The sequence below is a fragment of the Harpia harpyja genome, chromosome 23, assembly GCF_026419915.1.
Source record: "Harpia harpyja isolate bHarHar1 chromosome 23, bHarHar1 primary haplotype, whole genome shotgun sequence".
Lineage (NCBI taxonomy): Eukaryota > Metazoa > Chordata > Aves > Accipitriformes > Accipitridae > Harpia > Harpia harpyja.
In genome coordinates, this window is record NC_068962.1 from 146,121 (window position 1) to 172,893 (window position 26,773).

The window sequence follows — 26,773 nt, forward strand, 5'->3', positions numbered from 1 at the left end:
TTGGTTTATTTCCACAGCCTCTTAGAGCAACACTGCCCAGCTTTTTGGTGCTGAGGACTCTGAGAACAGGATGAAGACCCCCCACCAAGCCACTGCCACCCTTCCTGTTCCTTCTCCTGGCAAAAAAAAAAACAACAAAACCAAACAACCCTAGAGGTGGCAAAGAAAGGAGTACACTCTAACTGCAGTTTCTAAAGCTTTATAATAGTTTTTTAGCTCTAAGCCTTACAAACAGAAAAAAGAGATGTTCTATTTCAAGCATCTCTTCTCAATCAAAATATGCAACTCTTATCAAGGATAAAATTCCAAGGGAAGGCAGATCTTCCATTAGGAAACCATCACAGTTTTCACACATGTACACACTCTTATGAGAAACATGAAGAAGCTTCTAGCTGGAAGGTCAGTTTCTCCTCCAAGGGAGAAATTAAAATTGAGTAGAAAAAACAAATCTCACCAATACAGACTTTATGCAGCCTGTAAACAATCATGTTAGCAGCCAGTAAGTAGTATTCCTTTTTTCCTAGTAGTTGGATTTGTACACTTTGGTTTCTAAAACTGCCACAATAAAGTATTACTGAAATTTTTGAACTTTTTTTGTTCCTGACATGGAGGACAAGTAGAAAAAAATTGTTCAAGTTCCAAAAATACGGCTACAATACAATGTGTACTGTCCACTGCTACCAAAGCTTGTCCCTGTATTGTCTTCTCTAAACCAGTTTCAGTTCTGATGTACATTTTATTTCAGTCTAGGGCAGAAATCTGACTTTTAAGTTAAAAAAAAGTAATAAGAAAAATACCGTGTCTTTACCTGTGTAAGCTTGCTGCAAGTGAGCAGGCAGAGGTGAGTGAGACAGCGTTGCTGCATGCTGAGCACCTGGCTGTAAACCCTTCAGTAAGTCTGAGAAAAAAAAATGAGAGCAACAAAGATGACAAATAAATCTTAAGGACAGAGGCAGCCTTTGTGAAATAGGAAGTTTTTATTTTTATAGTGTAGCTATAGTAGCAAGCTAGTTTGCACAGATTTCTGAAGATGTATCTCCACAATAAAAGATAAAATACCTGATAGCATTCTGATGGCTGGAATAAGTCAACAGAAACGGACCTATTCAGACACAGTTATTCAAAAGTCAGAGCAAGGACCATGCCTCGCTATTGGGATGCAATCTTTATATAATTTTCTTCAGCAGAAAGACCAAAATTGATACAGGTTAAAAACCTAAAGAATTTCTTTTTAAGCAATCAGAAAAAAATAAATGCCATCTTGGTTGATACTTCCTTATAAGAGAGCTGTCTGATATCAGATTACTGAGCTAAGGGTATTTTAAGGAATCAGCATATTAAGTCTCTTATTTGTCTTGTGACATTTGGAGACTTTTAAGCTATATGCCTTTCTAAAGATAAGGGATTAAAAGTTAACTCAAAAAAAAGTATGTTCAAAACTAAGTACATACTGTAAATGTAACAATGAAGTTAAGCTTATCAAAGGTGATTTGTAACATTTGTATAATTACATAAACAAAGTTTTACTAGCAAAGAAATCACATTTACTCTCCTGTAGGGATTTTCATGAACCAAATTTGAGTCTGTCAGAACTTCATTGCTTCCCTTCTTAGTTTCCATTTTCAGGATGCATCTTTCCTTACAGCACAGTGTGATAACCAGCTCCACTCACTCTGAGTTAGGCTGTGGTGGAAAGCCGCTGAGGTAGATCCCGAGGTGGTTGTCACTCCAGCTGTGTCCGTCCCAAAGCCAAGCAGCTCCAAGGGAAACTGGAAGGGCACGGTCACAGGAACAAGGCCACCCAGCATCCCAAAAGGAGTTAATGGTGCAGACGTCACATTCTGACTGGTTACAGACAGGGGTGATGCCATGAGAGTCAGAGGTGAGGCGTTAGCCAGTAATGACGCTCCTGCTGTTGACTGTACAAAGAAAAGGACTACTTCAAGATTTTAAAGCTTTGAGTTGTATTCTTTAAGGAGATAAGAATAGACTATTTTATGTTAAGTGTGGCCCTATTAAGAAGTGCATTAAACTATTAACAAATATCCACTTATCCACCTAGGAGGTCTTCCCACTGTTCGTCTGCTAAGCAAGTACAATTATCTCCGAATCAGACATGACACTATGGCTCATCTCTCATGTTTTTCTCATCAGCCTTGCAGGTAATTTCCTCTATCTCCTTTCTAATTATGCACTGGGTCTACAGTCAGAATCTAATGCAATATCTTCTATTAGATTAGTAATATGGAATTATCAGATGTAGATCTGAAGTTCTTTAGAAGCACAGTATTACTCTCCCCTCTCCAAATCGCACTACTTCCTCTAACAGAGCAGCTCATTCTTGTTTAACAATCTTTCCTTCACTATGCATATAGTAATTTTACATGCTAATGTTCAATTCTCTAATGATCTACTACAAAACAGTTAGTACAGAAAGCATTTTGAATCAGACTCAAGCTTAGATATTTTAGATATTTGAGTTAAAAAGACTCAGACTGAAGAGGACTTCAAACCTATGCATTTACACAAGTAAGCCTTAACTAAAACCAAAACTTCGAAACATTTTAATAATCACGTGAGCTTAAAATGAAGTCTCCTTGAGTTCTCCAACATCAACTTACAGTAACAGCAAAGTGATGAAAACTCCTAGCAGGGATAAAGTTTCTATTACCAGTTTTGGTCTTAAGGTGTTCAGATGAAAGCAGCTAAAGACAGGTTAGTTGCTGCTTACAATAAACCACAAAATTTTAAAACAGTAACCCTGTAAGTGTAAACAACTACAGATATGATATTCTTAGCAAGTGTTTGTATCAGTCGTCTTAGGAGCAACAGCTTCTAAAGACATACTCCATCCCACAAGTGGGAAAAAAAAAAAAAGGAATTAAAAACTTCAACATATGTGGATTATTCTCTTTTGCCTTTAAAAGTACTAATTTCACAATAAGCCTATGTACAAAAAATTACAACCATTCATTGTCTATGTAACCTTTACTGTGCAACAAAATAAAAGCCATACAGTAATCTCTTTCAACTGTGGATTTGTAAAATGCCTGAAAACAGAAGGAAGTTTGTAATGTGCTCTGCCAAGACCTTGCTTACTTTCTCAAAAAGGAGAAAAGTTCAGTGATGGAAAGAGCTACCGAGAATGCCCTAAAAAGAGTTGCAGTTCAGATGTTTCTATTTATCTCACCTATGATAGCACTTCATAAAAAGGGTTTATCCTGCTCTTCTAAATCTGAGTCACTAAGATGCTTAGAAGTCTAAGCCAGATTCTGCTCAAGAGTACTGATGGTAGGTAGAGCTTTTTAAGGAAATCACAAATGAGAATTGCCGAATTCTAGATTACTTTGGCTTTGTGTTCTTAAGATGTAACTTAATAGAGTATTCCAGAATAAAATTTCTGTGGAGCTACAGCAGGTGTAAGCCTATATTCTGGTAAATAACCGTGTCAATCAAAAGGGGAAAGGAGGGAAACATTTCTTGGAAACTCTTCCTAGTTAGGAACACCTTTATCATCACATGAAATCATCTAGTCTGATCTTCAGTGTAAGCAGACCAGGATATTCTAAGGAGTAACTCAGGTACCATTCTCATCTTCTGACTGATTAATAGCATCTCAGATAGGAATTAAATCCCTAAACCTTTAATGGAAAGGAGATTCACTTTCAGTCCTATGCAAAGTTTTAAGAGGGGTAGCTAACTCCTTAATACATTGTACCTAACAAATAGTCTGGAATTGACAGCCATTATATCTTTAAGGCTAAATAAAGCCCTTTGTTATCACAAATCTCTTCCCCTTCAGTGTACTTTGACTGGGAGGTAATTTGATTCTAATCTTCTCTTGAACGTACTCCACTGACAAAGCCTCAGTCTGCACAGTAGCAACAGGCTTATTATTCCATGGTTTATTTTCCTTGCACCATTCTTCTGAACCATTTCTAGGTTATCCAAGTAACTTCAGAAGTGTCAGAAAAACCCACAAGTAAAGTCACAATAATTATTTTCGTGATACCATATGCTGCTCAGTACCTCTAGCTGATTTCAGTCCTCCTATATACCAACACACCTTATTTTGCTGTATTACAGTATGCACTCATGTTATTTGATTATCCACCCCACCCCCTCCAGTCCTCTTCAACATCACTGTCTGCCAAAATGCATTTTGTTCCCCAGGTGATCAGTGTTTCTAAAAAAAACTACTTGCCTTTAACTACAGGAAAGTTTGCCAGAATTCACCTCATCATCCAACACAATACTACTTACTTCCCTCATCTGTCACCTTTAAGCACTACCACACCCATTTCACATTTTCTTCTATATCACAGCAATTGTATCCACTGGATTCTGTTGATTGCACCAGGAAGAATCAACTCTGCTCCCAGTCCATTCACTGTAGCCTTTTTTATCTCCTCCGGGCACCTTCCAGAATACCCAAACTGCACTGTATCTGGCTCAGCTTTTCTCTAGGCCCTCAGTGGCACCTCAGTAGCCCTTACACAGCATATGGGTTGTGGTTTCTTTAATTCAAAGTACCCCAAATAATGAGAAGGCTGTCTCAGAGCCTGCCAGATATTTCTTGTTTATCACAACAGACAAGGTACAGTAGGATGAAAGACCACAGAAGTGTCTTGTAAAAATCATCTTCCTCCTGTTATTCAGCTGCATTAAGAAAAATTTGCTAGCAAGCTAAATGATTATAAACCATTGCTAAAAGCTGAGTATACATCACTACCATGCAATAGCTATGTACATTGTTCAGAAAAATACAAAGCTTTTCCATTTACTATACACCAAGACTCTAATTTACAGCGATACAGCTTTTCTTAACTTTACTTAAGTAGTGAAGACTTCAGGATAGAGAGAGCAATAAAGACAGGGGAAAGCCTCAAATTAAAACTTCGGTAATTAAATCATTCCCAGTAAGAATGCACAACTTGGGAAAGCAGGTTGTCTTCTGGGTAAGTCATAGGTTTGCACAGCTTTTAGAACACCAGTATTTTCAAAATATTTGTTTTGTACGACTTATCTCCAGTGATTAAGTTCTGCATAAGCGTGCTCTCTCAATTTCTAGAATATTTGTATATTAATGAGGTGTCTCATTCAGTTTGCCTAGATTCTACAAAATAAAACACATATTTAAATCACAAATACTACAGAAAAGCCCTCGCAAGTGTTAATTTTAAATACAAGTCTTGCATTATACTCAAACCACAAGCAACTGAACTCTGGTTTTGCAAGTTAATCATGAAACTTGGCAATAAATGTACCAAGACACCTTTTCGTATGACCACCATCATTACAAATAGGTAAATATGCAAGAATACATAAATCCAATAATGGAAGAAAATACCACATCCCCTGAAAATATGGCCACACAAAGCTTACCTTTTCTAGTGCTCTTAAAAAAAGAAAACAAAAGTGAATTCTGTTCCACAGTATAGACTAACCAACATCGTACAGTGAGGATTCGTTCCACACTGATCCTTGCATTTCACATCAGCTGGAAATACCTATTCACTAGTGCAAAATAGTTTCATCGGTATTAGCATTTATGCTTAGTAAAGTATAAACATTCAATTTATGACACATTTTCAAATCAAGATATTGCAAGAAAGAGTGAAATATTAATGTAACGTTTAAACGTAAACTCGTTAGATGCATACCTGCACGCTGGCTGTTACAACTGGAGACCCTGAGGCAGAAGATGGTCTGTGTGGAGTTGACAATTGTTTAGTAGCACCCTGTGTTCCACTTCCTGCTCCCCCAGACAGACTAGTCCTACTAGCTCCACTTGAGTTAAGGTTACTACCTCTGCTGGCAGGTACATTCATTCCAACTCCACCCAAATTATTTTTACCAACAGTTCCAGAAGGAGAAGAGTTGGGCAATTTTGAAGAAGCCTGAGGGTTCTTTGCAGGCTGAAGGCCTGAGGTGCGATTAGAGGGCAGCAAATTCATTGTGGGAGACTGCCTGCTGATATTTACACCACTGGTCTGTTTATGAAGGGGGTTGTTGCTGGAGTGACTACTCTGGGAAACTAGTGCACTTGAACTGGAAGAACTGGGTGTTGTTGCAGGCCTGGGGGATGAGGTGGACTTGGATGAAAATTTAGGTGATGCATTGGGCTTGGGTGTCACAGAGGGCTTAGATGCAGTGGGCTTGGGAGAGGCAGCAGGTTTGGGAGAGGCAGCCATGGAAAAGGGAGGCTTGAAACCCTGGGAAGAAACTTGTGACACCATAGCCTTGGCTAAATAGTTACTGGAGGTAGAGGTGCTGGATGTTGTCCGAGAAACCAGTGGGTGAGACACTTGAGAGCTGCTTCCAGATGAGGGATTAGACAAAGGCAGGCGATATACTACAGACTTATCTTGAGCCTTGATGACTGGTGATGAGCAAGACAGTTTGGGATTACTACTCAATTTCACCACTGGATTGGTCTGTGATTTACTAATAGTTGCTTGTAAAGGAGATACATATTTCTGCTGTACAGCTGAATGCTGGTGCACCTTTGTCACTTGTGATGTTGAAGAAGAACCACCTTGAGCCTCAGAAGATGATACCAAGATATTAGCATCCTTGGTTCTTTGAGAGGAGGTGGAAATAGCTGCTTGGGTCTTAGAGGAAGAAACATGAGTCTGCGAAGAGGAGGAAGCAGCTTGGATCTGGCTTGACCTCTGTAGTCCTTGCTGAAGTAGTTTGGCTGGCAAAGGCTCTAAGGAAACCTTAGGATTTTGAATTGAAGATCCAGCAATAAGGCCTGAAGAGATACCAGTGTGAACTAGGTCCTGGGGTTTCTTTGGTACTGGCCCTGTGTGACCAGCAATAAGACTTGATGAATGGGGTGTTTGAGTGGGCTCTACTTTCTTTGAAGTTGCCAGGGGCAACTTACTCATAATGCTTGCTAGTTTCTCTTCCCTCAGCCCAGGGCGAGGTCTGGATGTTGGTGTGTCTATGGTAGACCCAAGAGGTGATCCCTTGGCACCATTATTGATAACTGCCAGAGCATCAGAAATAGAGTCCAGTGAGGGTGGGTGGAAAGAGAGGTCTTCATCCAGTGAGTCATCCAAGCAGATAGTCTCTGGAGCTGGTGTGCAGATAGAGCTGGCTGGGGTGCAGACAGGTGTGCTGGAACTCAGTAGAGTAGCACAACTGGAATTGACTGAAGACATACAGGTTTTCTGTTCTTTCTTTGGACTGGAGTCCTGAGAATGAAGAGATAAGAAAAGACAGGTTTAATAGCCTTTCTGGAGTAGATCTAAAGTCTTCTTTAGTGTTAATACTATTATTCTGTAAACTCAGATGAACCCAAGATCTACTATTGAAATTTTCATATTAAGATAGCTATGATATCTAGGTGTTGGAGTCCTGTGTGCTAATTCAGTATTTGTATTTAAAAACCTAGTGCTGTTGCTCCACATAAAAGCGCCCCACACAGTTAAGAATAATCAGTGCCGTGAAGAACAGGGTAGCTAATCTGATCGCTAGGTAAAATTGCTACTGAACTAAGACAACACCTAGTCGTGTCTAATGAGAACCTCTATCAACTTACTATGTTATCCTCCTAACCACACATTTTTTCCATTGCTGCCAAACTTAATACACACTGAAAGCAAACACAAAGCACACGTTAAAAAAATGTGAAACTTTACTGGAACTAGTACCTCTTCGTAGTCAATTTTTAAAAAACTAATATAGCTTTAAGTAACAAAGCTATACAGAAGTCTTTTGTGCCACTTTCTTTGAAGTAATACACCACCAAGTCAATAAGCTCTCATAGCATTTCCTGATGGAACCCTTCTGCCAGAATTTTTCTGGATCAGAGGCAGGAAACAGGTTGTATCAAATGGTCATATAAAATTGAGGTATCTAAATAGGCATTTACCTTCACTTTGGGTTTAGGGGCCAGAATCACCTTCTTCTTTGCCCTAAAACAGAAGAGATACACGCACATCAGAAGACAAAAGAAAGGCAAGTCATTTTAGTTTGAACTGTTACCCTGATTATATCCCAATAAACTAGAAGGATGACTACTGGAGTCCAGCTTTAATAATAAAAGATCCTTGAAATAGAAAATGTGTTAAAATGTAGGGAGGAAAGAACAAGCACACTTTTAATCCTTTTTTTTGGTCACGTATCTCTAAGTAAATTAGATGCAAAATTCCCTGAATTGCTGGTATAACTTGATAAATATCAGGAGAGCTATTTTTTACTTTTCCGATTTAGAGAAACTCTAAAATATCAAGTCATTTCAGCCTCTTATAATCTTAAGAGTTTGTCTACTTAGCAGAGCTTTGTCTAAACTGAAGTCACCTATAATTGTTATATAATTTCACTTTACATTGAATGTTTTTGTCACAGAGGAGTATACTTCGTGTTCTCACTTATATTTCAAACCACATAAAAACAGCTGCTCCCCCCTCCCCCCCCTAAAAAAAGTGGTTTCTTTGGCTTATCAACTGTGAAACAGTTGTATCTAACCTATGTTTGCTGCAATAAGGCATTTAACAAACTTCCAGGTTCTTTTGCACTGTGAGTGAACACCATAGCACCAACTACAGTTATGCGAGCAAGGACAGCATTAAGGATTATGAGTCATCAGCTTCAACTTAGAAGTTAAGCATTTCACGCCGCCTTTTCCCATTTCTATTTCTTCAAGAGGATCAACAGATTTACATCTTATAGGTCATTTATTCTCCTTTCCTAAGCAACTAGGAATATGCCTGGTTAGAAAAAGACCTTAATGTAGGTAGACCATCACTCAGTTTTGCTATTATGTACAAGAATATCCTATGTTAATCATATTTATCACAAAGGTTGCAATTTGGGCATTATTCAAAGTCATTTCTGGATGAACGTGGGCAGCTCCCAAGAGGGACACAGCGTTGTCTGAAAATCAAGAAGGTAAAATTCAGCTAAGATACACAGCCTTCTGTGGTTAGAGATATTTATGAGAAAAAATGCAGGAAGTACTGCAGTCTCCTAGTTCAATTTAATATGCTGCACCGCAAAATTAGAGGTATAGTGCTTTGAAATACTTTGAGTAAAAGGCATTAATCCAAGGATGAATATCCACTTCAGTTACCTAGCCACTTCATAACTGAGTTAAAATATAAGGCCACAAGAACATTACAGTTCTATGTCTAAATTAAAGCATAAAAAAAAATTAACATTGGAAGTCTCTTCAAACAAAACCCAAAATATCTCCCTTTCCTCCCCTTCATCCAAAAAAAGATAGCATGAAGATAGAAAAAAATGCTATGAACAACCTAAAGATACTAGTAAGTTGTCGATACTATACTCACGGAGCAGAAGTGAGGTGATTGTGAACACTTCGGCTTTCTTTAAAAAGCATCCTAAAAGAGTGGTGAGAAAAGAAACATAAGGTGATTCTACAGGGACAATCAGCATATGACCACCAAATACACAAGTGTTCTTGAATTTTCAGAACCACCCTTTGATTATCTGTCCCCAAAGCAGCTAGTAGGTAGTTGGTCTGTACTGCTATCATGATGTTCCAAGGCAGCCATAAACAGAAAAATGCTAAAAAAAAAAAAAAATTAATTTCAAGTTTATATTTGAAATACCTCGGTAAATGGCCAAGCAGAAGTCAACAGAATGGAATATTACCTCCTTCAGCTGGACAGAAGAAATACATTTTTTATTCTCTCTCCTCAAAGGCTACTGAAATATTTTAAGTATCAAATTAAGGTTTATTGTAAACTCTTCACACTAAGTGTCCACACATTGATCATAGGTTTGGGTTTTGTGGTTAGTCTGTTGTGTGGTTGGTTTTTTTAAAGCACAGAGGAAAGAAGTCAGAATACAGTAGCCAAGCTTGTTTCTAATTTTCTTCAGTATTTTGCATAGGCCATTGCGTATCATTTCTGTGACTTCAGTTACACTGGACTCACACGTACATTTTACTACAGAGCCAATGAATGGCAAGAGTTGGTATGACAAATCTCAACACTACACATGCTTTTATTTCCTTGTTATCAACTCCTGAGCTGACAAGTGGGAAGTGAAAATGATTCCTGACCTGTACCTATCCTACAGCTTGCTACCCAAATGCAAATAGACAGCTAATGAAAACTTGGTCCCTTTCCCTGTTTCCAGGTAGGCAAACTAGAACAGACAAGGTTTTTGTACACCACTGCCATCACACTAACACTGACCACATAATGAATAGCTGTCTAAACAAGAATTTTTCACCACCGATAACACATCCTGTAGAGCTGCAATACTTATAAAAAAATCCAAGTATCCACAAATCTCATATAATCTGGTAAGAAGACATTGACATCCTCTCAAGTTCCAATGCCTTACTTCTCAGATTCCACTTTCAGCTCCATTTTCACTTTTTTTTCACCATACTAACCTCCAAATCTGTATTACAGTGCTCCCCATTAGTGACTACTGAATGCCTATGAAGAACATCATGGAGCAAAAGGAACATTCCTCATTACAGGTTCAATGTGCCACTTTGACCTACCCAGCTTCTCCAGAGTTTTTCCCTCCCCAGCTCCTTCATGGTGCTTTGTCTATTCCTTATCTTTTTCATTTGGGAATGAAAATCCAAAATGAATCTGAGGCCCCATTAATTTGTAGTATCATCCTTAAAGGTTCAAGACAGAAGTGTAACTACTACAGGAACAGAAGTCAAAGATAAGGTTCAAAGCAAGGACAGTGCAGTTTATGTTCCAAAGAAAGAACATGCTTGGAAAATAATCCCTCCATTGCATACGTGTACTTAGATGTAAAAGGTGATGAGAGAGATCATTATGAGATTGTTTCTTTCTATCATGACTTCAACTGTGCTGTTTGACCTGCACAAAATAAATGTGCTGCAAGCCTACTTGCGTGACCACTTCCGAAGATGATGAAACTCTTGGCATCAAAAGGAAACAGACTTCCTGTTGTTCCTGACACTTTTTTTTTTTGAACATACACATATTTAGGTTGCAGGCTTTTTACAGACATACATGGAATTAATATGCAACCCCGCTGCAAAAAAGTGGGTTACGTTATTTGAAAAGGCTTTGGGATCCTTTAGGACAAAAAGTATTTCTCTAAATCCATGAGTATCAGTAAAACAATCTCCTGGGGCAGAGTATAGAAGTTACATACTGAAAATTCGTGTGACAAAGGTAGTTGTGGTACACATGGACAAATGAATGAGGTGCAATTTAAAGCTACAATCAACACCTTACCTCATGCTTCTATACTAAGCTATGAGGAACATTAAATATAGTTAACTTTGAAAGAGCAAGAAATTTTTCCTCTGGGCTGAGCCCACAAAGCTCTGGTACCATAGACCTACTCTGATGAGTAAGAATTCCTTATGAAATACATAGTCAGTAGGTCATTTTTTAACATTAAATGGGCAAATTTTTTTCTGATTTACACAGTTCCTTCTCACTTGAGGCCATGTATAAAGGTAAAAAATTATAAGCCCTAGCATGATAATCCCTACCCTCATATCCCTACAAAATGAGCATCTGGCATACAAATAACATGTGCTGTATTACGAGCTACCACTGTCAGACTCCAGGAAATACTTGCTTTTCCTCTTTTCCATGCATAACTGTTTGCCTACAAATTACAATCCATCACTTCCTAAACCGACAGCAGGGAAGCGCCTCCCTGTAAATACAGGACAATTTGTGTATCATTATGGTACCAAAACTACCCAACAGGTAAATCAAGTCCTGCTGGTCAACAGAAAGTTCTGATCAGGCAGCTCTTTGGGTTTGTTTGGTTTTTGTTGGTGGGTTTTGTTTGTTTGTTTTCTGTTGGGTTTTGGGGGGGGGGGGGGGGGGGGAGAGTTTGTTTTTGTTTTGGGCTTGTTTGCTTTTTGTCTTCTTTTGTTGAAACCACTTTTATAGATAGTTTAAAAGCTTATGGAAATTTTCAGCACACTTATCATACAGAAATGAGAGAACCATATGTGTTATATGGCTTTCAAATACAAAATTTTGTTTTACTTCTATGCATTCTTGGATGACCTCACACTATCACTTAGCTATGTTGCCACTATCATCAGTGATCTCCGTATCTGTTCTTAAGCTAAACTGGGACTCCCTGTCTCACCTACTTCAAAACCCTCATAAGAGATAACACCTCACTCATCAGCACACTTACTATACAAAATTAGATCCTTGAACAGAAATAAATCAGCTGTATGCCAATGTAAAACTTCATTTGTTCCTTTCATTACTATTTGTCCTGGTTTAACCCAAGCCAGAAACTAAGCCCCACGCAGCCACTCACTCACCTCCCTCACTGTGGGATGGGGGAGGCAATCAGAAGGGTAAAAGTGAGAAAACTCATAGTTTGAGGTAAAGACAGTTTAATAGGTAAAGCAAAAGCTGTGCACACAAGCAAAGCGAAACAAGGAATTCATTCACTTCCCATGGGCAGGCAGGCGTTCAGCCATCCCCAGGAAAGCAGGGCTCCATCACGCCTAACGGTGACTTGGGAAGACAAACGCCATTGCTCTGAACGTCCCCCCTTCCTCCTCCTTCCCCCAGCTTTATATGCTGAGCATGACATCATGTGGTCTGGAACAGCCCTTGGGTCAGTTGGGGTCAGCTGTCCCGGCTGTGTCCCCTCCCGACTCCTTGTGCCCCCCCGCCCCAGCCTGCTCGCTGCTGGGGTGGGGTGAGAAGCAGAAAAGGCCTTGACTGTGTGTAAGCACTGCTCAGCAGTAACTAAAACATCCCTGTGTTATCTACACTGTTTTCAGCACAAATCCAAAACACAGCCCCATACTAGCTACTATGAAGAAAATTAACACTATCCCAGCCAAAACCAGCACACTATGTCACAAGCGGCTTATTACAACCTCATTTCGTACGCTGACTATTCTAGGAAATATCTCAGTAGAGTTATTTTTACAGCTTGATACAGATTTGACTAATCTACAATCAAGGTATTCCTAAGCAAATTGATTGGTATTGTTGTATTATTTAGCTTTTAGTTAGGTCAAGATTTGATGGGAAATTGTCTTTTGCAATGGGTGCTACAGAAGAACTCATGTCATCTACATGTGCTTCTTTTCTTCCACTTCAGTGTGTTTGAAAACTTTGCCAAATTTGTATTTAACAATGATTACTATTGCTCTCGTTTTATTTTTTCCCCTTTGTGTGGTTGTTTCCTCTCAGTAAGTCAGGAGGAAGCAAGCGTTAAGTTTTCATTAAGAAACTGGCCAGCATTTTAACTGCAGCATCACAGAGCATCCCAATTGCACACAGGAAATAAAGACCACAAACCTTAGTGTTTTGTGAACCCTGGTGTTGAAATTCCAGCTTATATTTTAAAGTCTGTCACACTGCATTATCAGACTGCTTACAACATATAGGCAAAACTACTTTCTATATCACTGTCACTTTCTATATCGCAGAAAGAACTTCCCAAGCAGTTACCCCCACCTCATACTTCCCCCTCAAATGAAGCATCACCCACTGTGTTATGAACTTTAGTAAATTCAGACTCCAGCAGATGACAAAAGCAAATAGTTCTTTGAGGAAAACAGAGGTTTAAGCTCTCAGGCTTGCCAACAAGATAGAAAATTAATTTCTGAAAAAACATTTTTCTAAAATATTCCAGTTCCACCGACATGTTTTGAAGTTTTAACCAATATTAATAGTACAGGGTTGAGACAAATGTATGACTATAACTAAGATCCAAGAAGTAGTTAACACCAAAATGAATAGATGTATAAAGCAGCTATCTTACCTTGCCTGCATCCAGCCTTTAGGCCAAAGTGGTTTCACTTCTGTTTCCATAAACGTTTTGAGGTAATCTTCAGCAGACTGACTTCTATTTGGCTCTAGCTCATAGCATCCCAGCTTGATCTTGACAAGATTACACAACAGAGACCTGCAGAAGGAGAAACAAATATTGAAAGAAACAATCCTTTCAAAATCTCAGCAAAAAAAGGCTGAGAAATAGACACACTGATGCTACACAGCTTCTTTCCACTGCCAGTTGTAGGAAGAGCTCAGTTCCAACTGCTTTTTTGGAAGTTCGCCACTGCACAGGTTTGCTACTACAACCGGTATGGTGTGCCACTGTCACTTCTCCATTTCCAACAGATCATATGGCTCTTTTTTTTCATCCTTACTATCATTTTGTAACTGGTTTTACATTTTCTTTGTGGTTTCCTCATAGCTGAAACATCTTCTCTCACTTTGCTCAGAGTGACCTCTATCTCATTTGAGATGGAGAATGTCTGAAAGCAAGTGAAATCCATTCTACACTGAGTATCTCAACAGAAGATTCTTTCTGACAGAGATGCTGTCCTTTACTGCCCTTAAAAATATAAAAATGCACACAGTTAAGTAACATTGGCCTTTCAGAGCCTCTTGAATGAAAAAACCCAACAAATTTAAATGTCATCTTTAAGTATGGCTCCCCTCCAGGTTAGTCCAAGCTATACTAGTTGGATATATTCCATGAAGCTTGCTTCCCTGTTGCCTTAGCATACTACAAAGACTCATCATGAGAAGTACACCAGCCCCTTTTAATAGTATGCATCCCTGTACTAAAATTAGCTTAGATAATGCATGGGAAATTACTGATTTAGAAGTATCTGCTTGCTTAAAAGCCTATCTAGATTATTTAAATAATAGTAATCTTAGTTTTCAGTAAAATCTATTCTAGGAAACAGAACAGTGAGAATTCATCATTTCAGACAAGAATCTGTGTTGCTCTTGAGAGGTAACATAGAACTTGTGTTCAGAGGGGATGGGAGGGGTTAAGATTCATGCATTCTGGATGCTGGCTTGAGGAAGAACTAGGAGGCTTGCCAAACCAGAAATGCCAATTCTGATGGTCTGCCCTACAGTGGCAGAAATCTTTACCGCTCATTGGGTGACAGTGTTTTGTGACCTATTCCTAGAATGGTGGGAGGCAGGTGTAACTCTGCTTACACCTCTGTTCTTTGCTTAAAGAAGCCTGAAGTCCTAGGACCAGGAAAATTCTCATGTATTTGGAAAAAGCAGATAAACAAGCAGTGAAAAAAGGGTTGTACATAGGATGATCTTGCCTTTCAAGTTATAGAAAAGGGTGTTTTACCACTGCAGTGTTCTAGCTTGCCTATTTAGCCCCAACACTCTCTAAAACTTCTGAGAATTATTATTTATTAAACAGTATCATGTAATAACATCCCCTTGGGGATACCTTTATGAAGTCAGTCAAAATTCTTGGTGGAAGAGGTAGTTTTGTCTCACCTCACTGTGTCGTCCCAATGAAACTTCTTTCTGGGTCCCACAACCCTCTTTCCAGGTTTCTCATCATCATCTTCCTCTGATCCATTTTTCTCTCGTTCATCTTCCGCTTGCAACCTACAGTTGGAACAATAGTTTTCTTTATAGGTATACAATACAGACGAAATGTTTCCTTGATAAAGAAGTGTTATTTTAGGTGTTAGAGAAAAAAAAAAAAAAGGACCTATCTTCAGATTCTCGTTATACCCTTCCTGAAAGGGTAAACAGTTCATCTTCCTCTCCCCGCTACTTCATGGACCTCAGAGACAAGTGAAAAGGACCCACTGTACGGAGGCTATCAAGGATGCTGGCTATAAGCTTCATATAGTGCTTCTACTAGGAAATGACAGGATGCTTATCAATCTATTAACTATGAGGGAACAAGGACAAAATATATCAAGATCCTGAACACACCATCCTCCTCCATTAATCCAGCATTTTAAGAATCTCCACTATCCTTCTCACAGTTTATAATTTCTTTCTCTCAAGACCTATTTCATTCAGTTAACAGAACTTCTTTCTAGAGTCAGGTGATAGCATCACTTACACAAAACTACTTTGTACAGTTCAAAACTTAAGACACCTGTAAGCTGGAGCCGAGTACTTTGCTGAGCTCAGGGAATGAACATGGAGACAGCCTTCCAGCTGGACTCTAGAACCGGCATGCACAGACTCCAGAAATACCTACTTGGCATTCTTGGCTTGATTGCGGGCCTGACAGTCCTCTTGATACTTGCATAACTGTTCAGGCATGACGTTACTGACAGCCAGTTTCAGCTTTTGCAGTGGTTCTCTCAAGCGGTCATCCTGTGAAAAGATAAACACCAAAGCAGTCCCATTAGTTTCAATGTAAAGAGTGTTTCAGATAGCTTCACAAAAATTATTTCCCGCTCACTCCTGAGGCAATATTTGCAGTACTAACTATTGACTGCTACAGCCATTTCCTACACGGCACTTGAATCCTGTTAGGTGCAACAGCATTATAGAAATGCACATACTTGAAATTCTTCATACAACTCATGCAAGTGTTGAGACCAGAAACGATGAAAGATAGTCACAAGGAAACATATCATGAATATCCCAAAACATTATGGCATGATCTCATTAAATAATGCTTTTTAATCAAAATAGGGAAGGGAAGAAAACCTGAGGGAAAAAGCAAGATGACTTGACCGATGAGTATCTCAACACTGGCAAATAAATATCCAATTAACCAAGTCCCCTAAAACTCTGTGGTATAAGAACATTCTAGGTAACGAACAAAATATATGTATTAGATTATGTGAGTATTAGATTATCATATATAATTTATGTACCTCAAAGGTAAGGACTATGTATTTGGAATTGTCTCCAAACATTAAGAACTTCAAACATTCAAGTAATATACTATATACTTCCCTACATGTTTTAAATACTCTTCCTACATCTTCTGACTTTACATTCTTAATCATAACTGCTTTTTGAGAAGAACTAGAATACTATGTGCTATCATGTCCTATGCTTAGAAATAACACATGATTCTGTTTGCCACCTTAGCAAGTTCTGAGATCTCTGCATTCATGATCCTCAGATCCTCTGCAAGATTTAGTCCTGCATTTCATCTAAAGAATTGGGTCAGGATACTTCAGATCACAGATAACTTTTTTCTTCAATAGGAAAACATATTCTTTAAGAGAAATGCAACTGCAAATGACATATAAAGTATTCATAAGACCTAGCCACAAAGGCAAATTCACAAAAACAGTACAGGCTGGGTCATCTATTACCCGTCTAGCCTTTCTTTTTTCTTGACACAAAAGTGAATGCAATAGTAATTTTTTTTTAGCCTGTCATAACCGTTATTATTGTGGTTTTCTATTTCTGCTACTTTGATATGTACCCTGTACCCAGCATTCAAGATGAAAGCGCTTCATTCTCAAATAAACGGTCTGAAATACTTAAAATACTTCTTCCTAAAGTAGTGACAATAGCAGGTACACAGGAAAAAAAAAAGCTTTTAAGCTGATCTAGCAACTGATCCAAAACCTTTGCTTTACTGGAGACATGTCGCTGTTGCTCTAGTCTCCTGCATTCTGTCCTCATCACTACTACACAATTGACTCAAGCTGGAGCTAATCTCCCTATCATTACCTGGACATTGAGGTGTAACTTCTTCAGACGCTTTATCAGTGTGTCCTTATTGCATGGGACAAAAGCCTCAAGGTGAGAGTACACTCCATTGCGGATGGCAGGATTTATCTCCTGTAACTGTAGCTCAATACTGACAAACAAACAAGAGACAGTCAACCAGTGAGGCACCCCCAAGATGAAGATGACAACTGAACAAAAACCTAGGGAAGCTTTGTATGCATAACATATTGTAGCTATGCATACTAAAAATAGCAGCTTGGGACATTTTCAGATAAACTTTTCTAAAAAAGGAGAAAGTCTTAATCAATGGCAAGAAACCATTCATACACACACTTCACCAATGTTGAACACTGTTGTTCAAATTTCGTTTACTCCTACCATTGCACATCAATCTCGATACAATTTTGACTGCTACAGTCTTCTAGAGATTACTTTTTGTTTCTTAGAATACAAACATAGAACCTTCTATATTAAACGCTTGAAGGATTACAGAGTAAAAAGAGCTGGCATTTTCCTTCATGAAAGCTGAAGGTGGTTTGAGTTACAAAAGTGGGGGACAGGAAGAAATAATGGCAGTTTTGTTTAATTTTACACATGAAGTCAAGGACATAGGGCACTACAAAACACTTTACACTGGATAAAGACAGAGAGTCATGACAGGAATTGTATTCATGTATAAATCTCTTTAGCTAATAACTAGCTTAGACTGATCTACCTTCATTGACTTTTAAGGGCTTTGTTGGAACAACCTCAATAATATTTCCTCTTCTGTACTTTTCCTTTCACCCCCTTTCCAAAAAGGGAAGGTTGTACAGATAAGCACTTACTCCAGCAGAATATTATTCATGTCTTGCGTGAAAAACTTCTTCCTGCCTTCTTCATCAAACATCTTGGCAGCCTGAAAATACAGCAATAAAGAGTATCCAAGTTCATAGAGCATTTTGTCCCAACAACTTTTGTATCTTTACTTTTACACCTGTATCACATTCTTATCTTCCAGAGAACAGCATTACTTGGAAAAAAATAAACAAAACTAAACTACACTCAGCTGTTTAGAAAAAAGGTGAGATTGTTATTATTATGCTCAAATAAAAACACCTTGCTCTAGGGCAAACAACCATTCTGTTTAGAATCTGCCTGGATCACTATGTTAACACATTCATCTTTTCAATAACCATGAAGAAAATGGTAGAGGTGTTTTATTATCTCACCACCAACAACATTCCACTACCACTGTTTGCTTTAAATAGGAATATTGCTTGACAAGTCAAGCAGGCAAGAGCATCAACACATTTCTACTCTCAATCTATGAAAGGCTCCTTTTCTACCTCTGCTATGTGCTTCACCCAGTTACAACTTCCCAGCCTTCTTAGATCCATCTCAATCCTTCATTGCGATTTCTACAAAGGGATTATGTATGCTAGAGGAATACCTCATCCCTCTTTTCTGGTGCTGTCCAGCATTCTCACCATCTTTAGACTATATCTCTTTAATATCTTTGTCTGGTCTATCTTCCTGAATCTGTTTGGGGTGGGTGTGGGTGGGTAGAAAAAAAGAAAACAAAACAAAACAAAACCAAAAAAACCCAGCCTTATTCCTATACATACTTCCTTTTATTAGAAGTTTTTGCTGATCTCACAGGAATTCCCATGCAGAATCCCTTTATCTTTGTTCTTATCACCTAGATTCTTATTTTCACAAACAATGACAGCTTGCAGGAGAAAGCCAATTCCCTGCACCATTCTACAAAAATCAGTAAGATCTTCTCTCCATTGTTCATCCACTGCAGATTTATAGAAGTCAAGAGAGAAAAAAAAAACCACCAAAACTCTTCCAGAGGCTTACTGTCATCTTATATTCTGGCACTGGGACCAGACAGCGACTCTCTAAAGGGGCTGGAAAAGGATATACATGCAGAAAAGTACGCAAGTGTGGTATCATTATAGTGACTGACAAACATTAGAAGCAGCCAACATGCTACGAGGCTGAATATTCAAATAAATTAAAAATCTCTAATTCTGCCTTTTAAAAAAATTTTAGTGACCTATGACAACATAGAATCATCGACTGGTTTGGGCTGGAAGGGACCTTAAAGTTCATCTAGTTCCAACCCCCCTGCCATGGGTGGGTACACCTTCCACTAGACCAGGTTGCTCAAATGCAACTGTTAACTTGATAAAATTCCTTTATTACTATGAAATACTTAGTGTTCTTGCTCTTTGTAACTGACCTATTTAAGTTTGAAAGAGAAGTATTTTCTGGAATTGTGACCTCTACGCTGCACAGGAAAACAGGAGTCTGATACTCTATGAGAAACCATAAGGTAGCCCATTGTCTGAATGCTTTACCGCTTCAGTCATGAACATTGATACCAGAGTTTCAGTTCCTGTAAGGACTGCATTCTGCTCGCTACTTTCTACCATAAATTCAGCTGCTGAGAGGATGGTACTAGCTGTTTAAGAATACCGAAGCATTTGTCCTGCTAAAAAAATCAGAAAGGTTATAGATGTTTCCCAGTGACAGGATACCAAAAAGTCATGTTCGAAAGTCTTAAATCTAGTATCTTTAAGCATTATTAACACAAGGATTATCACCATCTTCTCGTTTATATAAAATGGAAGGAAAGATATGCTGTGACATTTTGGTCCCAGGTAGACCTTAAAAGGCAATTCCAGCATTATACTATCATACTGGACAGCGTTGCTGGCTTTTAAGAGAGCAACACTGGCAGATTCAAAACCTGTATTGCTATCACTGAATTGTGGTGGGGTTTTTTTTCTCCCCACAGACAGTATCTTGACGGTTACCTTCACAATAGAAAAAAGCCATTTTATTACTTTCCTGCTTGTGTACAATATTGTCTTCTGTCATGGTAGTTCAGAATTGCCCACTTAGGGAACTAGAAGACGTTAATCTACAAAAGGAAGTCAGGAAGCTGTTATTGTATTTAGTCAGTGGCTTTCTAAATTTTTTTTTTTTTTTTTTTTTTATCTAGATATATCATACTCCATACACGGAACATAGGCTTTTTCCTACAGCTTTATAAAATTCTTAGCTTTCTTTGCACTAAGAGCACTGAAGTGTGAGTCTGCTAAGTATTTGGCAAGACCCATTTGGGTTTTTTCCTGCTTTTTAGAAGATGTTTTACTCCACTGATAACATGCCTGTTGATTGCCATTTGCAGAAGGTCAGGAAGTTGCAATCTTTAAGTCAACGCAGAGTCTAGTTTTTCACCAAGTCTATGGGTAGACTTGCTCTGCTCAGCCAGCACCAAACTTCCAGACGACATTATCAAAAGCAGAAGAGTTAGGTTTTCCAAGAGCCACTAAATTAAAGCTTTCTTCCAGCTGGGTGGGGCTTGTTATACAGTGAAGCAGCATGAATCTGGGGCAGGCCACTAACACTTCCTGACTTTTGGCCTAATTCAGTTCTTCTGCAGTTTTGCTAGAAGCTTATTGTTGACTCACAGCAAAATTAACCTGAATATTCAAAGATAGACAAAATAATCTCTCTCACTTTAGTAGGTATTAACCCCTTAGCTGTATTTAGCTTGGTACATTTAAAAATAACTAAAAACACTAGAAAACATTTACATACTGGTAAGATGAACATTATGTTTCATCATAACTCTAACCTGTAGCAAAGCAAGCTCTGCTACTAAATTATTTTTTTCCAAAAAGGTAGTAACTCAAACTGCTTTTTCAAAACTTACTTTGAATAAGGAAAAGCTGCACTTTATTCTGAGTAAGGAAAAGCTGCACTTTATTCTGAGTAAGGAAAAGCTTTAATATCAGAATCTGGACAATCAAGTAACAAATTTATTCTCAACTTCAGATAACACCTACAACTGAAACAAGGACCATGTAATACCTTAATAGCTCTGATCCCTTTCAATGAGCTACTGGGATGTTTGTAATCTGTGGATTTAACACTTTTCATTAATATTTTTGATGAGTTTGGACTCCATTCTAACCTTCCAAAACAAAATATTCAGTTCTGGGGGGGTTTGTTGTTTTTCTGTAGTTGGGTGGCATGTTTTGTGGTTGGTTTTTTTGTTGTTGTTGTTGCTGGTTTTTTTTAAAACTGGCAAGTTAGCATTTACATTACATAGCCAAAAATTCAAGACACTGATTTGTAAGCTGCAGTCATATTTCAGGTTTCCTCCTCCAAAGTAAGAAAAACACCCATCCATTTCAACAACTAATAATTCAAGTTAAAGTAACACTAATATTTCCCTTATGGAAAAAACCCAAACAAACATTACAAGTAATTGTACACAGAAGATTTAGAAAACCTTGTCTCCACTGTGAAACAAACACTGCTTTAACAACTGACCTGCATCATCTCTGTGCCCATTTTCATCTGAATATAAATACAGCCATTAAGATTGACATTAAGATCAATTCTACATTTTTTAGAGTTTGAGCCAGCAATTCAAGGATGACAACTTAGGCCCTAATTATTCTTCCTCATTCTCTCAGATTCTTGAATGCAATTGCTTACCAGTCAATTCATACTTACTGTTCGAAGGTCTCCAATGCGCTTTTCAAGTAGCATAGGCAGACCTTCTGGGAGGGCAGGCACCTGCTTGGGTGTCATGACCTGAGAGGTGTAGGTTGCTTGAGTGACATTTCCATTTTCTCCTGACAGCTCAGATACCGGGCTGCCATCAGAAGTGCCATCAAGCAACTTGTCAAAGTCAATGTCTCCCAGCATCTCCAGGGCACTTTCAGCTTCTTGCAGGAGCTCAGGTTCATTTGTGCTACCAAAAATGGAGAGGACAGGATCATTGATCCTAAGATTCAAGTCAGAGATATCGTTTCCTGCACTGAGAGAGGAGGAAGGAATTTTACTAGGGGTAGAGGTTGCAACAGTCACTGGAGGTTTTGGACTAGATTCCTTCTTCCTCATGGCTTCCTTCTCCTTTTGAAATTTACGGATCATGGCAGCCAGAGAGAGTGAGTCTTTATACAATTTCTTTTTCTTCTTTTCAGACTTGTGTGAATTTAAGGCCATTACTCTGTAGAGGAAAGAAATCTTTCATTAGAATGTATGTGATTTTTAAGGCCCTAGTAACCTTTAACAAAAATCTGGGAGTTTAGTACAACTAAAAAATTATCAGGTGGAAGAAGCAAGTACTTTGTGCTTCCATCTTCAGACTATTGTATCGACTACCATAAACTTTTGCTGGTCATGTGATTTCATGCTCTCCAACTGATTCGTTTTGCTAAGTTTTGTACACATTAATGTAAAGGTTATTTACTTCCAATTTCTCAATTTAACTATGGAGAAGCTGGCACAGTTGTTCAACTCACAGCTGATCTATGCTACTAAAATACGTAAAATTGCCTCTCAGACTCCTGAACGGTAGCAGGTTGCTTTAAGTTTAGGCACACCGTGTACGTCAAAAAAATTCTCTTCATTGCTAAGAATTTTGACATGCAGGCTCAACATCTATGTTACTTAAACTCCACATTTTCTGCCAATTCATCACCTTGATGAAAAATACTATCAATAAATTTTCAATACCAACTTGAATATTCATAATAAGACAACTTTCACTCAATGACAGTCTTCTAGAAGCCAGTTAAAAAACCCACCACCTTAATCCTTCCATGCTAGCCTCAGAACTCAGGAAAGCACACACAACGTTAGTAAGAAACATGTAGAATAATTAAGCTATGTTTATAGTTTTCCAGATTAGAAACTAAGGGATAGGAAGAAAATCATTTTTCATTAGAGGATGTAATTCTTGGTGCTATATAAGACTTTGGGTAGAACAATGGATAATGCTTTTCATAGACTCAAAATTTCTTTTCTGTAATTTGTCTTTGGTTTATTATTCCTTGTTCAAAATTGGGGGGGGGACACAAGAAAGTTAGCTTGTAGGACTTACTTATGCAAAACCCCCACAGAAACTCCAAAACCAAAATCTATTCCCTATTAATTATAGTTTAAAAATACAATATTCTAAACAGCTGTGATAATCCTGCTACGGCACGCGACCTTGAAAGCAAACTTCATATACAACTCAGGAGTTCATCCAAAGAAACAAACCTACCCCAACTGCTTAGGAACTTTCATTTTCCGAGGCTTCTTCTCCTTTTCTGTCCCTTCATCTTTCCGCTTGCGCTTCTTCATTCCACGATCTTCACTTTCTTTTAACTTTGCTATCTAGAAAAGAGATCAAACAAAGGACAATGATTCTTCCCTCCTAAAGGACTTTTACAGCAAGAAACATTTAGTTTTCCTTACACTTTCCAATTCAGAGCCAGGAAAATACCTCAATGTGCATAAAGGCAAACAGTACCACTGGATTCCTAGCAGCAATTGCAGTTACTGACAAGTCTTAATCTTTAATCATTTTTAAAACAGTTACTGAATTCAGAGTTTTCAATAAGAAAAATACTTTAAGGCACCTGCAGACTGATGCCCAGCCAGTATGAGCAATGGCCACCTTAGAAGACTGAATCCCCCCACCTTCTTCTTCTGCTACCACAGTTTCATTGCTGAGTATGAAGTTACATCATATGGAGTATCTTTTTGGCCAATTCAGATCAGCTGTCTCCCCTCCCAAGCTCTTGCTAATCCCTAGCTTACCTGCTGGCGCAGGGTAGGGAAAAAGAAAGCCTTCACACTGTGCAAAAATTACTCAGCAAGAGAAAACTTTGGTGTGTTATCAACATTATTTTAGTCACAAATCCAAATCATAGCACCACAAGGGCTGCTATGAAGAAAGTTAACTCCATCCCAGTCAGATCCAATACTAGAACCTTAAAATTATGTTAATTTTAAAGAATTATAGAGCAGGAAAAGACATCAGAAAGCAGGAAGTTCTTGGAATGGCATGGAACTCACGAATATCATATGCAAATGTGGTCAAATTGATCATAACCTGCCAAAGTACAGAGAACAGCAAGCTGTTTGGGAAAGACTGTACATATACTTTTTATTATAGCTATTCTTAGCACTGAGTTTATTTTAACAGATGTTTTGTTTAAGTATTATTCTAAATATTAGGAAAAATTTTAAATTATGCAAGCTTTGTGCAAAATCATAAAAGCAGTGTTGGAAAATTTTTCTTATCTCATAAAATAAAATTCCTCTAAAATTACAGAATCAACCGTCACTTCAAGATGGATGGACACAACTTGTTAGCTTGCCTAAACAGATAGTCTTACAAGACTGGACAGCCTGTGGACATCCCGAGTTATTTCCAGAATGCTAGTACCTAAGCCCCAAACTAGAAAATGCAGTAAAACAGCACTGTGCATCATTCTGCTTTCAGCCTCTTCATCTGTGCCATTCTAAGCGTATCAAGTATTTACCAGTGTCCGCCTAGCTGTAAGTTCTGTATAAAAAGCATAATTAAGATCACTCACTTTAGGTGGCCTATGCTTTTTGTCTTCTGCAAAGTCTTCATCCTCTGAGTCAGATGCCTGGCGGAACTGCAGCGTACCAGTGTTGATATAAAAGCCTCCATATTTGGTTGTCAGGGATGCAGGAACCAATTCATCATACTAGGCAGGAAAAAAGATGAGTTTATCAGCATTTCTTAATATAATGAGTATGTTTTTCATTTACCAGTCCCTATACATGAAAAACTATATACAAGTTCACAGCACATCTTACTAGAATAGAAACAGGATAGTAATGCTATTGAAAACTTACTGGCCAAGGCACAGAACATTAATATCACAGAATAACCTTTCTGCTTTCAAAACAGTGCCCTTTTGGGGGAAGAAAAGACAGGATTACAGCATTAAAAGTACTGAAGCTTTCTGAGGATGGGGGCAGAGGCATTCCCCCCCCCCACCCCTCCTGAAGAGAGAAAGGGGGGGGGGAAGGCCAAACAGTTTTAAACATTTTTTTCCCCAATAATTTTTCTCTGAGAGCATGTTACATTATGGTAGATGTTAAATCTCAAGATCCATAAAGTGTATGAACAATGATATACCACCTGCCTATGAGCAACTTCACTTGACTGTTCAATGGTTGTTTTTGTCCAGGAAGTAGGCAGGAGCATAGTGAATTACTTGTTTTCATCTGCAACAGCCTTACAGGCATACATACCAGCAACATCACTGATTGAAAACAAATTTTGTACAAAAATAACCCCAACCCTGCCTCTATTGATTATAAGTTTTAAGCTTCATACTTCTGTTCAATACCCTTCAATGTTATGAGACAATGTGTGGTTCAAATTACCTTCTGTTAGTCATACACTTTTACCACAGGCCCATTAACTTACCTGTAAGTAATAGCTACAGTTAGTTCCAGAACCTATTTCTTCCATATTTTCGAAAAAGATGACAGTCTGAACAATCACTATATTGCAGTGGAAGAAGTCTATATCAGAATTTCACGGAATTGGATGTTATATCCAGGAAATAGGACTGAAGATAGTAGAGACTTCTTTGTAAATTAAGTGTAAAAAAACCTTTTCAGATTATATGCTTTGCTTCATTGACTGCCACAGTTTTCATTAATACCCATCTCCACAGTGCACTTGACGTGTTCAGGTGTTCCAACACATGCTACATTTAGTACCAACTCTAACCACAGTGCCCTGCTCAAAAACCTACTTCTCTTACAAAGTTCTCTGAAATTTTCTTTTGTTAAAAATGCTATCCCAGACACGACAAACTTAGCCACAGTATCTGTTAGCTTATTTCCCACTTTAGGTGTTGAATATGACATTGCCTTTTACACAAATACCACAATGCCAGGACTTGTTTTGTTGAAAGTCAGATACATTCTCACTCTGTTTAGACAATTTTAAAACCACAAAGGGTTTCAAACTCTTATACACACTTTATTTTGAAAAGCACTTAATATTTATGAAGGAATTTCCAAGTTAGAATTACAAAGCTGTATCTCAAAAATATTGAAATCCAAAGACATAGGAAAAGTGGTCAATATTAAGTATAGTGGAAGACAATACTAATTCTATTGTTTCATGACCAGCAGCCTCCTCAGAACGATTACTCCTGAAGTATTACCAGAAAACTGTTAATTGCTAGGAAATATCTTGTTAATAAACTCTCAAAAAGGCTGGGAGGATGAATAGATTCATTCTGCCTCTATACATAAGTATCAGCAAAGCAAGCCATGGAGGTGTTTGCAAGAGAACTGAGGGAGTGTTGCCTTGACAATGCCGTTATCACTACACAGAAGCACAATGTTGTACTGAACTACTCTGAATTCGAACTACCACTCTTAGTTTTCAAATACTGAAAATTCTAAGGTGGTGCACTTAATAAGCAACAAATACCATTACGGAAGCTATAGTCTGTCTGGAAGCATAAAAACAGAATGCCTGAGACACAGACCTGCCAACAAAGATAAGGAAGAAGCATTTACAGGACCTAGAA

The 26,773-nt window shown here is 38.3% G+C and overlaps 1 protein-coding gene across 4 annotated transcripts in view; it reads right to left on the reverse strand.

The window, feature by feature from the left end:
• UBN2 (ubinuclein 2) overlaps positions 1 to 26,773 on the reverse strand; it is a 57,730-nt gene that overhangs the window by 9,763 nt on the left and 21,194 nt on the right. For 3 of the 4 annotated variants that reach the window (XR_008233128.1, XM_052774583.1, XM_052774585.1), the window contains 13 exons: positions 24,782 to 24,919; positions 23,461 to 23,573; positions 21,921 to 22,419; positions 18,227 to 18,297; positions 17,400 to 17,529; positions 15,958 to 16,076; positions 15,234 to 15,347; positions 13,738 to 13,881; positions 9,303 to 9,389; positions 7,883 to 7,925; positions 5,664 to 7,202; positions 1,673 to 1,919; positions 809 to 898 (listed from right to left, as the gene is read on the reverse strand). Coding sequence is in view for 3 of the 4 variants with exons in the window: in XM_052774583.1 (XP_052630543.1) it covers positions 809 to 898; positions 1,673 to 1,919; positions 5,664 to 7,202; positions 7,883 to 7,925; positions 9,303 to 9,389; positions 13,738 to 13,881; positions 15,234 to 15,347; positions 15,958 to 16,076; positions 17,400 to 17,529; positions 18,227 to 18,297; positions 21,921 to 22,419; positions 23,461 to 23,573; positions 24,782 to 24,919 (3,334 nt within the window). In the remaining variant the exon portion in view is untranslated. The remainder of the gene's footprint in view (positions 1 to 808; positions 899 to 1,672; positions 1,920 to 5,663; positions 7,203 to 7,882; positions 7,926 to 9,302; positions 9,390 to 13,737; positions 13,882 to 15,233; positions 15,348 to 15,957; positions 16,077 to 17,399; positions 17,530 to 18,226; positions 18,298 to 21,920; positions 22,420 to 23,460; positions 23,574 to 24,781; positions 24,920 to 26,773) is intronic. The other variant, XM_052774584.1, reaches the window with a different exon arrangement.